Source organism: Phaseolus vulgaris, chromosome 1 (genome assembly GCF_051622355.1).
Source record: "Phaseolus vulgaris cultivar YP4 chromosome 1, ASM5162235v1, whole genome shotgun sequence".
In the NCBI taxonomy this organism is placed as follows: Eukaryota; Viridiplantae; Streptophyta; class Magnoliopsida; order Fabales; family Fabaceae; genus Phaseolus; species Phaseolus vulgaris.
In genome coordinates, this window is record NC_143498.1 from 1,468,753 (window position 1) to 1,483,198 (window position 14,446).

Genomic DNA, 14,446 nt, shown 5'->3' on the forward strand with positions numbered 1-14,446 from the left:
ATATATTAATGCTATTTATGTTGATTTATTGAAAAGATTTTCTTAGAATTAAATCTTGGTATGATTAAAAAGTTTATTTTACCTTAATCCTGGAAAAGTGAGTGATATAAACCACGATTACATAAAAAGTGAACTAGGGTTTGGATCCATTGAGTGTTTGAAGAAATTGAGTGGGAAAAGAAGATAAAAAGTTGGGTGATGGGACCATAAATAGGAATCACACTTATAAAAACCTACTCAACTCTCTCCACAGATTCTCATCTGCTGCCACTAAACCATTTCACATTTCTTTAATTAAACTAACATCAACTTTGCAATTGGTTATCAAACTCTCAACTTTCATTATCATAGCCTCTAGCTAGCCATCTTCAACATCTTCCCTTATCCCATACTTATTATTAGTTAAGTTTGGCCCAACATTAACAATTAAGTAAGAGGGAGCACATTATCACTAACATATATAGCTTTCTATAACTTCTTTTAATTTAAAAAAAGCATTACATATAATGCAAGGCAAAGAGTGTAACATAAGTTATCAAGTTAGAACTATTTTTTCAGATGATTCTTATCTGCAAATGTAAACTGAGTTTTTTTTCTTAGAGTTAAATATATTTTTCGTTAGTGTATTACGTGAAATTAATTTTCATTCATGAATCAAACTTTAGACATCTTGAATATTTGTAGTATGAAAATTATTCATATGGTTTATTGTTAATTTGTTTTACGTGTGAAACGAATTTTCAAATATGAACTAAAATGTTAAAATATTTCCTAAATATTAACATATTTTATTATAATTTTTAATTTATGTGGGTGCTATGGAATTTCATGAATCAATTAAAATATTAACATATTTTATTTTAATTTTTTATTTCACGTGGGTGTTATGAAATTATAAGCAAGTGGACTGAAGATTTATTTATTACGCAAAAGAATTGATAATAGTTTCTTTACTTAAAAAATATATAAAAAAATTAAAGTTTAAATTAAAAAAAAAAAACAATTTTGCGTATATTACGTAAACCAAACATATATTTAACCATTTGTTATATTAATGGTACACGAATAATGATAATAGAAAGAAAAAATCCATACTTTGAACACAGAAAGGTGTTAAATGTAAACATTATTTTTTTTTATTGGAAACAAGTAGCATATGTTGTGAAGTTGCGGGGAATAGTTAGAATCAATACGCTAAAAATGCAACACGTTCACTTCCTCTTTTTTATGATCTAGCCTTACTTTATATCAAAATGATTTTATTCATTTAATATTTAAATTATAAATTCATATAAAATTTTATTAAAATTTTAAAAAATTAACAAGGTGGCAATACAAATTATATGTTAGTATATTTAAAAATAAAATAAATATATATATATATATATATATAAACGAGACATCTAAAAATTATATTAAATATTTATATATATATATATATATATTAATAAAATTGTGATTTCATTCATATTAATCAAATCTCTTCACTACCTTATAATCCAGGTAAAAATATATTTGACGTTATATTTACTGTATCAGAAAATAAACAATTGTTATGAAATGAAATGTGGTAAAAATGTCATGATAGAAACATTTTTTTTATATTGATTACTTATAAGATGTAGAAAGTGTATCCTTCAACATCAATTGCAAGTCATAATTAATGTAGAGTTCTTCCCAGTACAAAACATTGCTATTTTTTTCCTTTTTTTTAAACCGGTGATTATTCTTCTAAGTGACATAAAATGATTTATTTTCTATATCAATTACTATCTAAAGTAGAAAAAAAATTCTCACTTTCTATGCTTGTAGCACCGGTTTCACAACCAATATGAAATATTAAAAATAACTTATATAAAATTTTATTATAGAGTTTTGTTATTGTTTTAATTATATCGTCGAAAACATGTTAAAATGTAAATTAATATAATTTTAATATATTTGATCTTAAGAAAATAATTTTTAAGTTAATATAAGTTTTGACTGTATAAAAACATTATGCTTATTTGAGCTCATATGATATTATATAAAATTATGTTTAAATATTAGTTTAACACCTTATAAAAAAATCATTAAATAAAAATTAATTTTAAAAACTAAAATAATTAGTTATTATTTAACTAAATTAGATACCATTTTATAAATTAAAAAATTATCGGTATTTAAATAGTTTTTATTATTGATAAAAAGTTATAAAATAGTTTTTGGATTGTAAAATGTTAATAGAAACTAATTTAAGATATAAATTAATAAGTAGTTAAAATTTTCGTAACTAATTATTCGATACCAATTCATAAATTATTTTATAATTTTTCATTAATAATATAAATCATTTTAGATAATAATAATTTTTTAGTATCTAAAATAGTATAATCAGTCAATTTAATTACGGATTATTTTAGTATCTAAATTTAGTTGTTATTTAAAGTTTTTTTATACTGAAATATTTCTAAACAAATAATTCACATGTCTCACATTAAAGAATTAATTGTAATTTAAAATCAACTTTGAATTCAAGCCTTTTTAAACATTTTTCTCATTTGATTAAAAGATTACAAGTTTTACATAAAATATTATTGTATAGCATTCTAAAGAAATTAAACAATAAAAAACCATGTTTTTATCTTTGCTTTTTGAAAACAAAACGTGGGATACAAAGGATTGGAGTAGATTAAGTAGTAGTTATTTTGAAAGGGAGAAGAAAGGAGAAACCTACCATATTCAGTTCAATTTTGTCTCTTTATCACTTTCTATTTGCTTTTCTATGCACATAGCTGTATGTCATCAACTTCTCATCTTTATCCGTATACATTAACTACTATTTTTTTAAAAGACATTTAGCTACTTAAGATGATTAGATCAAATTATTAAACTACATATAATCTAATTTACCTGATATAAAATTTCCATTTCTAAAGAGAAACAAAATCAAATGAGGAAAATATATGAGGCTTGGACACGTTTATTAAATGGTGGGTTTGTGTCTGACATATGTATCGGACACCGATACTCGTAAGACACGTATCGATGAAGTGTTTAATTCAAAAAATATTTATTGAATTTTTAACAATTTTAACACGATTCTAACATAATTTTTTTAAAAATATATTAATTTTCTAAAAACTCAAATTTATTGTATAATTTTTTATTATTATTACAAAAATAAGAAACAAATATTTTTGAACCAGTCATGATAAATATTTGTTTGCTGCAAAAAAATTGAAACATACTTGTGCATATAAATTATTATTGTCAATTTATATAATTTATAATTATATAATATATAGATTCGTATTTTCGTGTCTTCGTATCCTATATTTTAAAAATTATACGTATTTCTAATTATATGTATCTCTATTTTTTTTATCGACAATAAAAATTAAATATAAGATGCAAACTACTTTATGGGTAGTTCAACCATTATACATAAAAACAAAAACAATAAAACAATAACTAGAGACTAACTCAAAACCCAATCTAACACCCCTTATTGCTAACATACAAGAAAACATAACATCACAACAAACGACCAACCTCAAACCCAATCTTATACATTTTAAAGGTTCTAAACACCAACTAGAAAAGTGAAATAAACATAATCATGTGTAGAGTGTATAACAATTAAATAAAGTGGAAAATGTTTTTATTTAAATCTTTTTTTTTCCCTCCCTACTCCACTTGCCATCAACAAAATGCTATTTGTTAGGACCACATAGCATAAAATTAATTATCTCATTATGTTGTAGGGTAGGGGTCATTGATTTAGTGGATGATAAAATACAAAAGATATTTATTTCTTTTAAATTAATTTTGAAAGACCATCATTTGAGTGTTAAGGTGGCATAGGAGATGTTGTTCCCTTCAAAATCAAGGGACATAGGGTTGAGATAAGATCACTTTTTGACTGCAAATATTGCACATTCAACCCTCACTCGCATGGTTAATTCTGAAATTTCATTCATCTGATGTGCTGCTGCTGCTGTGTGTTCTGTATCCATCATCACCAATTCAAAGACAAAAGATTATTTTCTCCATTCATCGTTTGGTTAAACAAGGACAAGAAGGTAGAAATTGTTCTGTTCACCCATGCTAAAAAACACCAACCTCTGGATCAAAACGGGATAAATAAATAAAACAAAAACACTTGCAGGCTCTTCTTGTTGCTGTCGGAAATGAGAAGAGAAAATCTCTATCCCTTTCTGTTCTTCCTCTATCTCAACGCCCACTTGCTTCTGCCAAGAACCCATCTCCCTCACTCAATAAAAAATTGAAAAATCCTTTTTTTTTTCAAAAAAACACAAACCTAGAATGCTTCCGAGAAGAAACAAACAAACACATTTGTCACGCCACTGAAAAATTACCGGTAATAATCAAAGTGAGAAGAAGAAAGAAACAAAGGGGTGGCGTGGTTCAACAATGTGAGAATATTTTGCGGTGCAGGGGAGAACAGAGAAACTGTACAGAGGCAAAGTGTTCGAATCCAATATCAAGGAGACAAAAACAGAGGGGTTTAGCCTTATGGTGAGTTGTGAAAGTACCCGTTGTTCTGTCTTGGTTTTGCAGAGTTCAACAAGGATTTTCCGAGGAAGAGAACAGCGTGGGGTCGAGTTTGGCTCTGCAGAGAGGGCAGAGAGGGTGCTTGGAGAGCCAGGTGTCGGCGCATTCCACATGGAAGGCGTGGTTGCAACCGGGAACCAGTCGAGCGGGTTGGTCGGCGGCGATGTCGTCGAGGCAGACGGCGCATTCGGAGCCCATGAGAAGGTCTTTTCCGGTGATCGAGGGGAGGTTTTGGAGCTGTGCAGGGGAGAGGCCGGCGTCGGGGAGTGGCTTCGCCGGTAGCGGCGGATCGGCGCGGTGAGTGGTGGCGTACCATAGAAGACACATGTAGACGATGAAGACGGCGCTCATGCCAAGGCAGGGCAAGAACAGCGCCAGAAGGACGGAATCTAGCATGTCCAGCTTGTGACACCAATCTCTGAACCAAATTTAGGTTTACAAAATTAAGAAGAAGAAGAAGAAGAAAAAAGAAGAAGAAGAAGAAGAAGCTATGAAAATGGTAATGGAAGAGTTGTTTTTGATTGATTGATTGAGTGAAGAAGATGGAATGTGTGGGTTTTAAAGTTTTCCTGAAATCATATACTGTTTCGTATGTGACAAGGAAAGCTCTTCAAAAGCTTCACCACCCTTTCCACTTTACTCTACCCATATCATCACTCTCTTCACATTTTTTTTAAAGATAACAAAATATCATACTATTTATTTCATATTTTTAAATTATCTAGTATTTCAAATTGTACAAGTTTCAATGAAATATTTTGTTTATTGATTTTTTTTTTTATATATTTTGGGGAACTTATAGTTTGTATATATAGAACAATTTCATCCCAATATAATATTAAAAGATAATGATAGAGTTCTCTAGTCAAATTTCAAATGTTTTCGAGTAATTTTTTTATCATGTTTTTCTAGTTTCTACAATTATTTTTTAGGTTATTGTTTATTATTAAATAATGAAAATAGTTTTTTCTTTTTAAATCTTTTAAAAATAAAGTTTACTTTGAACGAAAATGGTTTCATTTGACGACGACACAAGTTGGGGGTTATTGATCTTCACCTACCTAATTAGATTGTAATTTAGGAGAGAGAAACTCCCTATATATTTCCTATACATGAGTGATGTAATATACACATAAGAATAATAAACATCTCTTGTTCTTACCATTTTTTATCATTTTATTATAGTATTCTCATAGAAATTATAAAACATATAATTTCAAAACTTTAAAACTTTAAAATGTAATTCATATTCAATCTCAACCAATCAACTATTTTTTCATTTAGTTAAATTTCAAACAACTTTTATGCATCAATCAACATCTATTTTTCTCAACAAACAAATCTTATAATATAAATTTGAAATTTGTTATCAAATCACTTTCACATTCACATCATTTAACTTATATTTCAATTGAAAGATAAAACTAATCTTCATTAATATGATTACTCACAAATAACTTAAACTTCTAAACAAAATAGAGAGTATAATACAAATATTACTTTTAATAGCATAAAAGATCTTCAATTTTCTATATATATATATTTTATATTTATCTTTATAGAAATTAAATAAAGTAAAATAATCATGACTTCCTAAATTTTTTTATAAATGATCGATAAAGTGTTTATATAAATTTTATCATTTTTAATGAAAAAGATGCGAGACTCTTTAAGTGCATGTTTCTTTTATCTTTTTGTATATGATTTGCTTTTATTTGTCTTTGTCATTTTTTCTAGTAATTTTTAAAATTGTGTGTTTATAACATTAGTTCTCTACGATAATACTATTGTTTAATAATAACTTGTGTTTTTTTCCGAAATAAAAATTCACACCAAAAAAAATTGTTTCGTATTTTTAATAATAGTATAATACTCTTTATCAACTTAATAATAGTGTAATATGAAATTATATTTATATTTTCCAATATTTATCATAATATTAACGTTTATTACTAGAATGCACTTTAATTTATATATTTTTACATGATAGGATGATATGTAAATAAACCTTTTACCATAGAAATAACATAGTATTTACTTTCAACATTTAATTTATATATTCATTGGTTTTATATGTGACTCAGGTCACCACTTCTCATTCTCATATTTATTGGATTTAAATTACACAAATTACAATCCTTCACTTACCTTCTATTTTATATATATTACCATCCTTTTTTCTATTTTTTCAACTATATATATTATCAATTTTATTACTAGTTTACCTCAACTATATCTATTATATTTCACGTCTTTTTATCGCTTTACTTAACCTTTAACATATGAAAATGATAGTTTTTTTTTACTAATCAGATTACATATTGATGAAAATCCTTTAATTTTTTTTTTTACTTTAATGAAATAATAAATATTTATTGTAAGATGAAAAAAGTAATATTCTCTACTATGTAAATTGATATCCATCCAAACATATAATTTTTTTTTGGTTTATGTCTAAAAATGATGATTACGACAAACTAATACCTTTATTGGAATATTATATGAATGATAGTTGAGTTCCTTATCTAGATAATTTGAAATAACAAAGTAATTTGTCTTATTAGAACCAGATTATGGACTTAACCATTGCTTGATTAGTATATTACTGCATCATTTATGAGAAATTATTAATGTGAGATGAGATTTGGCTTGCAAAGTTGTAATTTTATATTCATCAAGGTAGTGATGTAACATTAGTTGTACTATCTATAATAAAATATAAATATTTATATTTATTTAAAAGTTTAAACTTGTCCAATTAGTTTAATGTCTGTGACCTAATAACAGCACTAGTCCATTGTTGTTAATACACAAACTACTTTATCCTTAAGATAATTACGAGAGTGAATTGAATATGTTTTTAAAAGTAGTAAACATATTTACAAATAACAAACTATAGTGGTAAGAAAAATTAGAAAATATTTTAAAATTTTAAAAACTAAGTTTAAAATATTTATCTAATTAAAAATATTATCATCGGTACTCATGATAAAATGACATTATCAAATGACGTGATCGAATATTTACTTAATTGAAAGACCTCACACAGATAATATATATATATAGTCGGAATTGATGATTAAGAAATCAACAAGTAACATTTTGTATAGTATAATTAGTCTTATAAAAGGTACACAAATTTATTTTAGCATCGAGATTAATTTTGCGGCATACTCTAATACAAGTCGAGAACCGAGGGTTCATTAAGACTATATCCTTGATTTGATACGAATCGAACCCGAGTGTTTGAATTGGTAAGAAGTAATTCAAACCATCAAACTACTAAGGTGATCCGTTCATTAAGACCTTATAAATATAAATTACACCTTAAACATATTTATTACTTTCGCCTATCTTATACCGAATTTAACTTAATCTTCAGATTACATTTTACATATACCCTTTCCAACTTTTCAAAATCAAATAGAGTATATAGTGGACTATAGGTACTAGCCGCAGAAATACCCCTTACAACCCATACAAGACGATTATACATAATATTTTTTTTATCTCTACACTAATCATATAAAAATGTTATTATGGGGATAATTTGTACTAATTGATTAGTAGTCAAAGCATATATATATACTGAACTTGTTTAATATTTATGAACTTTATGTTATGCGGTGTGAGTCAGGGTCGCGTCAAGCTTTTGAATTTGAGATCCCAACCTAAATCCCAAACACTGGAATGCAGTCAAAGGTGAATTTCTCTTTTCACAAAGCTTTTTCTATTAGACAGTTTCATTTCATTTTGATTCATCTTCGTTTCTTCAACCTTATGATTGCTAGATGAATCTTGGAGTAAAAAAATGCAGCTAAATTTTCTTTCTCTCACTTTTTCTCTATCAACTTCCAATGATGTTTGAAAGTTTCCCACTATAAGCGATTCACTCCTTGCAAAACAAGTTACCCATGCAAAAGCAACACCCATTATGGGAAAATTTCTTCACTTAGTTTTTCTTCACCAATTGAATTAGAATCCATCTAAGCAAAGCAACATCCACAGTTGCAGGCAGATATTTTCTGTGTTATATGCATATATTTACTTTTATCAAACACATTGCTTGCAAGTTGTAACAATGCATGCATCAGCTTCTTTTTTCATATTCTTGCAGTAATTTTTCTTATGTTCCTTTAAAACCAATCGAACAATATATATGACTTGTTTCACCCTTTCTGTTCAAGTGGATGAACCCTTTTCACCACTTGCCATTGAATATGGAATGAGTGCAGTTTTGATCCGTTCGATGGTTGCTAGCTATGACTGTCCCAGAAATTTTCAACAACACCATTTGCAAGCATAAAATCTGTGACTGTATTCAGAATAAGGTGATTTCCCTAATTTAACAATTTTTTATTTATAAAGAATAAATAGTGTTTCAATATTTATATGAAAAATGTCATAACTAACTATGAACTTTTCACTCACCAAACTAATACTCAATAATAAAAATGAATAATAGATCACATTAAAAGAAGGAGATTTGTTTAAAAACAAATTGTAACTTCTCCAATTACTTAACATAATAATTATATAATGCAATTTAATGTATATACTATATTTTTCTATCAGTGTTGGTAAATATTTTAAAGTTTTTTTTTATAATAATGAGTTTATTTATTTTATTGTTATAAATTATAATTTGTAACTAATAATATGAATTGTTTTTTTAGTTAATATTACTATTTTACTTAAAAAGTATGAAATTATTATATTAAAAGAATTGATTTAAATTTGTTATTAAATAAATTATTTGAGTTATAAAGATACAATCACATAGTGTACTTTTAAGTATAATATCTTAATTTTGTAAAATATAAAAACTGAAAAATTATAGATTTACATGCACTTATTTTTAATTTGACAAGTTATACAATTATGCACCTGTGTTCATTTTTTTCTTATGATTATGAAAATTAAAAAATGATTATTAAAATACAAATATTATTAAATTAAAAATTTATAAAAAATAACTATAGAAATAAATAATATTTTTAATTTTACTATAGGTAATTTTTTTAGTGTAGGGATTTTTGAATTTAAAAATATAGGTACCTAAAGAGTAAAATGGTAAAAAATTGATGTACAACAAGATAATCAAAAGAAAGAGTTTCTTTATTAATGTTATAGATAAAACTATGTTTATTTAATAAAGTATAATTTTTTTTATATAAAAATAAGAAAAATAATTATAAAAATCATATCATTTTATATAATAATATAAATGTTATATATAGTTAAATTAAAATATATTCTAAAATAAACAAGATCGATTTATAATAGGAGGTTTTGCACCCTTGGAAAGAAAGATTGTGTCTGATAAGGTGGAAAAGATGGTTTGTTATTATGACACATTGGAAATGGGCCGCGAGAGGCCCATTGGGAATGGGCCAAGAGAGGCCCATTAAGTGGAGGTTTGGGTAGGGGTTTTGGAGAAGAGTCGGAAAAGGAGTGAGTTGGTTAGGGTAGTTTGGAGAGAGAGGGTGTCGGGTGTTAGGGGGTATATAAAGTGAAACACATCGCAGCAACCAGGTTAGGGCGCAATAGAAAATACAAGCCGTAGAAGAGGGCTTCGTTCTTTGTGTTCGTTCGCAAAGGAAACTCTATCCTTAGCTATAGTGGTAACTCGCAGATCAATTCTTCGTCACTTTTTCCTTCATTGATTTTTCCTTTTTCTCAACTTCACTTGCTTTTCTGCATTTTTTTTTTCTTTTTTCTTGTTTTTGTGCTTGTTCGATGTTGATGGTGATGCTTTTGGTGTGTTTTCTGTTATTTGTTGGGCGGTGTAGATGGATCGGTACCAGAAGGTGGAGAAGCCCAGAGCTGAAACTCCCATCGATGAAAACGAGATCCGTATTACTAGTCAGGGGAGGATGAGGAACTACATTACTTACGCCATGAGCTTGCTTCAGGTAAGATTTTTAAAGCCTAAATTAAAATTAGGGTGAGCTTTTACCAGGATTGAGGAAACTTGGAAACTCTGTCTGGCTGTGTGTGAATATCTCTGTTGTGATAATTATTATGCTTCTGCACTGAAGTCTTGAACATGACCTCTTTTTTATTTGTTTGGTTGTTTAGCCCTTTTTTGCATTTGTATTTGTTGCAATTCTATGATTCCGATTTTGGAGGGAATTAAAACGGATCAGTAGGGTGTGGTAGGTGGCGTATCTTACCCTACTAATGTGTACTTTTTTTTGTTATATTTTGTGGGCACTTTTTTTAAACTAAACAAACTAAGTGACTAATAAATTTATTATGATGAGTATATCTATGATTTATGTAAAGATTTGATAATCAGAATTTAATTTAAAGCATGTGGTGTAACAACTTCTCTCGAACTTTCCCCTTCTCTCCCATATTTTTAATGTTTGTATTGGAAGTGTGTGTGGGTGGTGGGGTTCAGTGCCACTGTTCTTTTAGCAGCGAACTTCTTAAACAAGGGGGTAGTCTATGTTCCCTTTCATTCTATCTTGTAATATTCTCTGGTATCTGGAAAAGTGGATATTATGAGTCATACATTGAGTATAGTAAAAGTTCAATGGAGTTATGTCATGAAGATCTCCCTCATAATTGAAAAATAATTTGGGTTGGGCTATTCCGTTTTTGTGTGAAGTCTTTCTTCTTCTGTTCTAATTCTGTAAGCTCATCTTAGCTTGCTGATGTGTCTTTGCAGGAGAAAGGTTCCAATGAAATTGTTTTCAAAGCAATGGGGAGAGCTATCAACAAAACTGTAACTATTGTGGAGTTGATCAAGGTCTGTTAGTTACTGTCAGTAGCTGAGATGATCACTTTCTTGATATGTTGTTTCATTTAAAAAGGATTTTATTTTATGTTTATTGCTTGGGGTTAATGCAGAGGAGAATTGTGGGTCTCCACCAGAATACAGCAATTGGATCCACTGATATCACTGATACTTGGGAGCCCCTAGAAGAAGGCCTCCTTCCGTAAGAGTCTATGGCTAATATTATTTTAACTCTAAATGGATTAAGTGTTAAATATTCCAATCAGTTGGTTGCTGGTTCTTACTGCTTACATTATTTTTTACATTATCCATCTTGCAGTTTGGAGACAACAAGGCATGTGTCAATGATAACAATAACCCTCTCAAAGAATGAACTTGATACAACTTCTGTGGGGTAAGTTGACTTTCTTTTCTTTATGTTGATGTCATCACCAGTATTATACTCTGATTCACAGAGTTAGGGTTCGTAGTTTTATTTTAGTCGTGCAGTGTGCAGAGAGTTTCAGCTTTCAAAATAAGTTCAAACCCCTGCTTAAGTACACGAAAATTAGTTCTCTTATAGGCATTTAGATTACCTATTATAATTGTAAATTAGTATTGTGAATCTGTGAAGGTTTTGTTTGAATTGGAAGGTATATTGAAGCGAAGTGCACAAGTTAGAATTTCAGTCAAAGTGTGAACTTTGATTACATTACCCAAATTATTTTCTTTCCCATTAGGAGGAGATTGGTATTAAATTTGTGTTGCTAAGGTTCTAGAAATGAAAATGTTAGAAGGAAGAACAATAATGGGTTTTGTTTGCGAATAGCAATGCTTAAATGTGGTCTTAATGATTTTTAGTTCCCTCAGTAAGTGCTTCTGTGATACATCTTTTATTAAAACTTTTTTCAGAAGTATTTTTAGAGTGTGAAAAAGCTCGAAAAACTATTTTTGTTTACTTTTCAGTTTTTTTATTTTATTTATTGAAACACATGTTAATTAACAAATCGCTTATTCTTCTAAATAAGCTTAAACAACTGGCCTTACAATTCCATCTTTCATAACAGGTATGCATTTGATATTGTTTCACATATGATAATGACATGAAGATCATAGATGATATGATGATTATAGCAAATCTTAATTGTAAAAGGTAAACTCAAGTAGGGAAAATAAAAGAAACTTCGGTTAACACATAGGAAATTCGAGAGTATATATACTGACACATGTATGTACTTCTTTAGCAGGTATCAAGATTTTAGATATAAAAAATAGAGAACCAAGTCATATTATTGTTATTACTTTGAATTATGTGAATTTTAAGGAAATCTATAATTTATTGTGTTCCCGTAGGTATCAGCCTCCATTACCAGCTGATCAGGTGAAGGCTGCCACAGATTTTGATTATGAAGGAGGTAGGTACACGTGCATGTAAGTTGTTTCCCCCCCACTTAAAAGTTTACAACTGTTTTAATTTGTCTGTTCTGCAGAGGGTTCACCTAATGGTCGTGTTCGAGGTCGTGGTGGTCGCGGAAGGGGAAGGGGCAGAGGTATGTCTGCTATGAACTACGTGTTTGTTATGACCAGGATAAATTATCTGTTGTGATTGATGGACTTTTTTCAATAAGTCCACTGTATATTTTCCCTATTTATGTGACAATTTTAATTTAAAACTATTGCTTTAGATGTTATGGATGATCACTTCAGATAAAGTTTTGCCTCATGCTATTCAGATATATGAATATATTTAGATTTTTAATTCGATAGATGTTTGATCCTTTTTAATAGGCAACAACTTAAATGTTTCGCAGTTCCTTTCATCGTGTTTAGAGTTAGCAAAGCATCTTTTTCCACAATTTAAAGAAAAATTCTTGTTCGTAGGCCATCTGAACCCTAAGGAAAATGTTGAAGAATGGTTATGCATTTTTCTTATATGGCTGCTGAATTTTTTTCAGGGAATGGTTTTATTTCAGCTGATTATGAGGATGGTGGTTGGGATCGTAATAGAGGGAGTGTTAGGGGAAGGGGTAGAGGAAGAGGACGTGGTTTTCGTGGTCGTGGAAGGGGAGGGTACAATGGCCCCCAATTTGATGTGCAGCAAGATGGAGGATACAATCAAGATGTACCTCAAGGCCGTGGTACATCATTAATTCATTTTTACTCTGTTCATTTACATGTGTTACTCCTGTTCTGTGTACATTGGCTATCATTGTTTGACAATCAAATTTTGCTGTGATATTCTGGAAGTGTTTGAACTGGTTGTGTGGGCTGTCTGCTAGTCTTCATGATATTTTGGAAGTGATTAAACTTGTTGTGTCTTATGGTTCCTTTACCGTCTGGACACTGGTGCAGTTTCATATATTGCTTTAACCTCCATGTTTTACTTCATATCCAACATCATACTCGTTCATTCAAGGGTACCCTTAAAGACATGGAGATGTGTTCTGTTTTGAATTCTGCTTTATAGAGCTGATTGGGGGAGGCGAAATATTCTATTATTTTGCCCAATTCAACCTTTTGATATTTTTCACCCAGTACTTTTTAATTTTTAAGCTTGCTGAGATGTGCTTTATATGGGGTAATAATTTGTTATTGATATTTTGACAAATAGTCATGAGGGTATTAAATTAACTCATGAGTTACCTTTAGTTTAATTTAATAACTAATTAAATTTTGTTGTAGGTCGTGGCCGCGGCAGGGGTGGATATCGTGGAAGGGGCCGTGGCTTTAGATCCAATGGGCCAATCCAAGCAGCTGCCTGATGCAATCAATGGCTGGCATTAGTGCAGTGCAGTTGACTTGACTAGTGAAGCAAAGCCAAAAGCCCGTCTAATTTTATGTTTTCTTTTATTTGTTCAATTTTCTTCATTTCCCCCCTTCTTTTTCTCTGGGGCCCGAAGAACTGTAGGGCATTTTCTTCTTACAGTTTTATGTAGACTTTTAGTTTTCAGACTGCTGCCACATAAGGCACCCTTTGTTTTAGACCTTGGTCAGTTGTACTTCTGTTTTGGCCCTGAATCTCATTCTTTAATTTTTATTTTCTAGAGAAGTCTTTTAATTCATGCCTTTTCCTTCTCTGATATATATTTTTGCTTTTCTCATTTTAAAAAGATAATGCTCCAGGGGATGCCTGTTTTTATTTACCTGGACGATTTTCTTAGTTTT

At 29.3% G+C, this 14,446-nt stretch overlaps 1 protein-coding gene and 1 pseudogene across 1 annotated transcript; one reads left to right on the plus strand and one right to left on the minus strand.

Annotated features, from left to right (window-relative positions):
- Window positions 1–4,007: 4,007 nt before the first annotated feature.
- On the minus strand, window positions 4,008–5,204 carry LOC150029451 (E3 ubiquitin-protein ligase ATL23 pseudogene; annotated as a pseudogene).
- A 4,787-nt stretch (window positions 5,205–9,991) lies between these two features.
- LOC137816306 (uncharacterized) lies at window positions 9,992–14,343 on the plus strand. The gene is made up of 9 exons (XM_068619402.2): window positions 9,992–10,181; window positions 10,350–10,472; window positions 11,234–11,314; window positions 11,416–11,504; window positions 11,622–11,696; window positions 12,635–12,696; window positions 12,772–12,831; window positions 13,237–13,419; window positions 13,964–14,343. The coding sequence occupies exons 2-9, from the start codon at window positions 10,350–10,352 to the stop codon at window positions 14,041–14,043; spliced, it is 753 nt and encodes a 250-aa protein (XP_068475503.1). The 5' UTR covers window positions 9,992–10,181; the 3' UTR covers window positions 14,044–14,343.
- The last annotated feature ends 103 nt before the right edge of the window (window positions 14,344–14,446 follow it).

What these genes read in the sequence shown, in the direction of transcription:
- LOC137816306 (XM_068619402.2), top strand. Translation starts at nt 10,350, where the DNA reads ATGGATCGGTACCAGAAGGTGGAGAAGCCCAGAGCTGAAACTCCCATC. An exon ending in CTAGAAGAAGGCCTCCTTCC is followed by an intron (nt 11,505 to 11,621) that starts GTAAGAGTCTAT and finishes TCCATCTTGCAG; the next exon opens with TTTGGAGACAACAAGGCATG. An exon ending in CTTGATACAACTTCTGTGGG is followed by an intron (nt 11,697 to 12,634) that starts GTAAGTTGACTT and finishes GTGTTCCCGTAG; the next exon opens with GTATCAGCCTCCATTACCAG.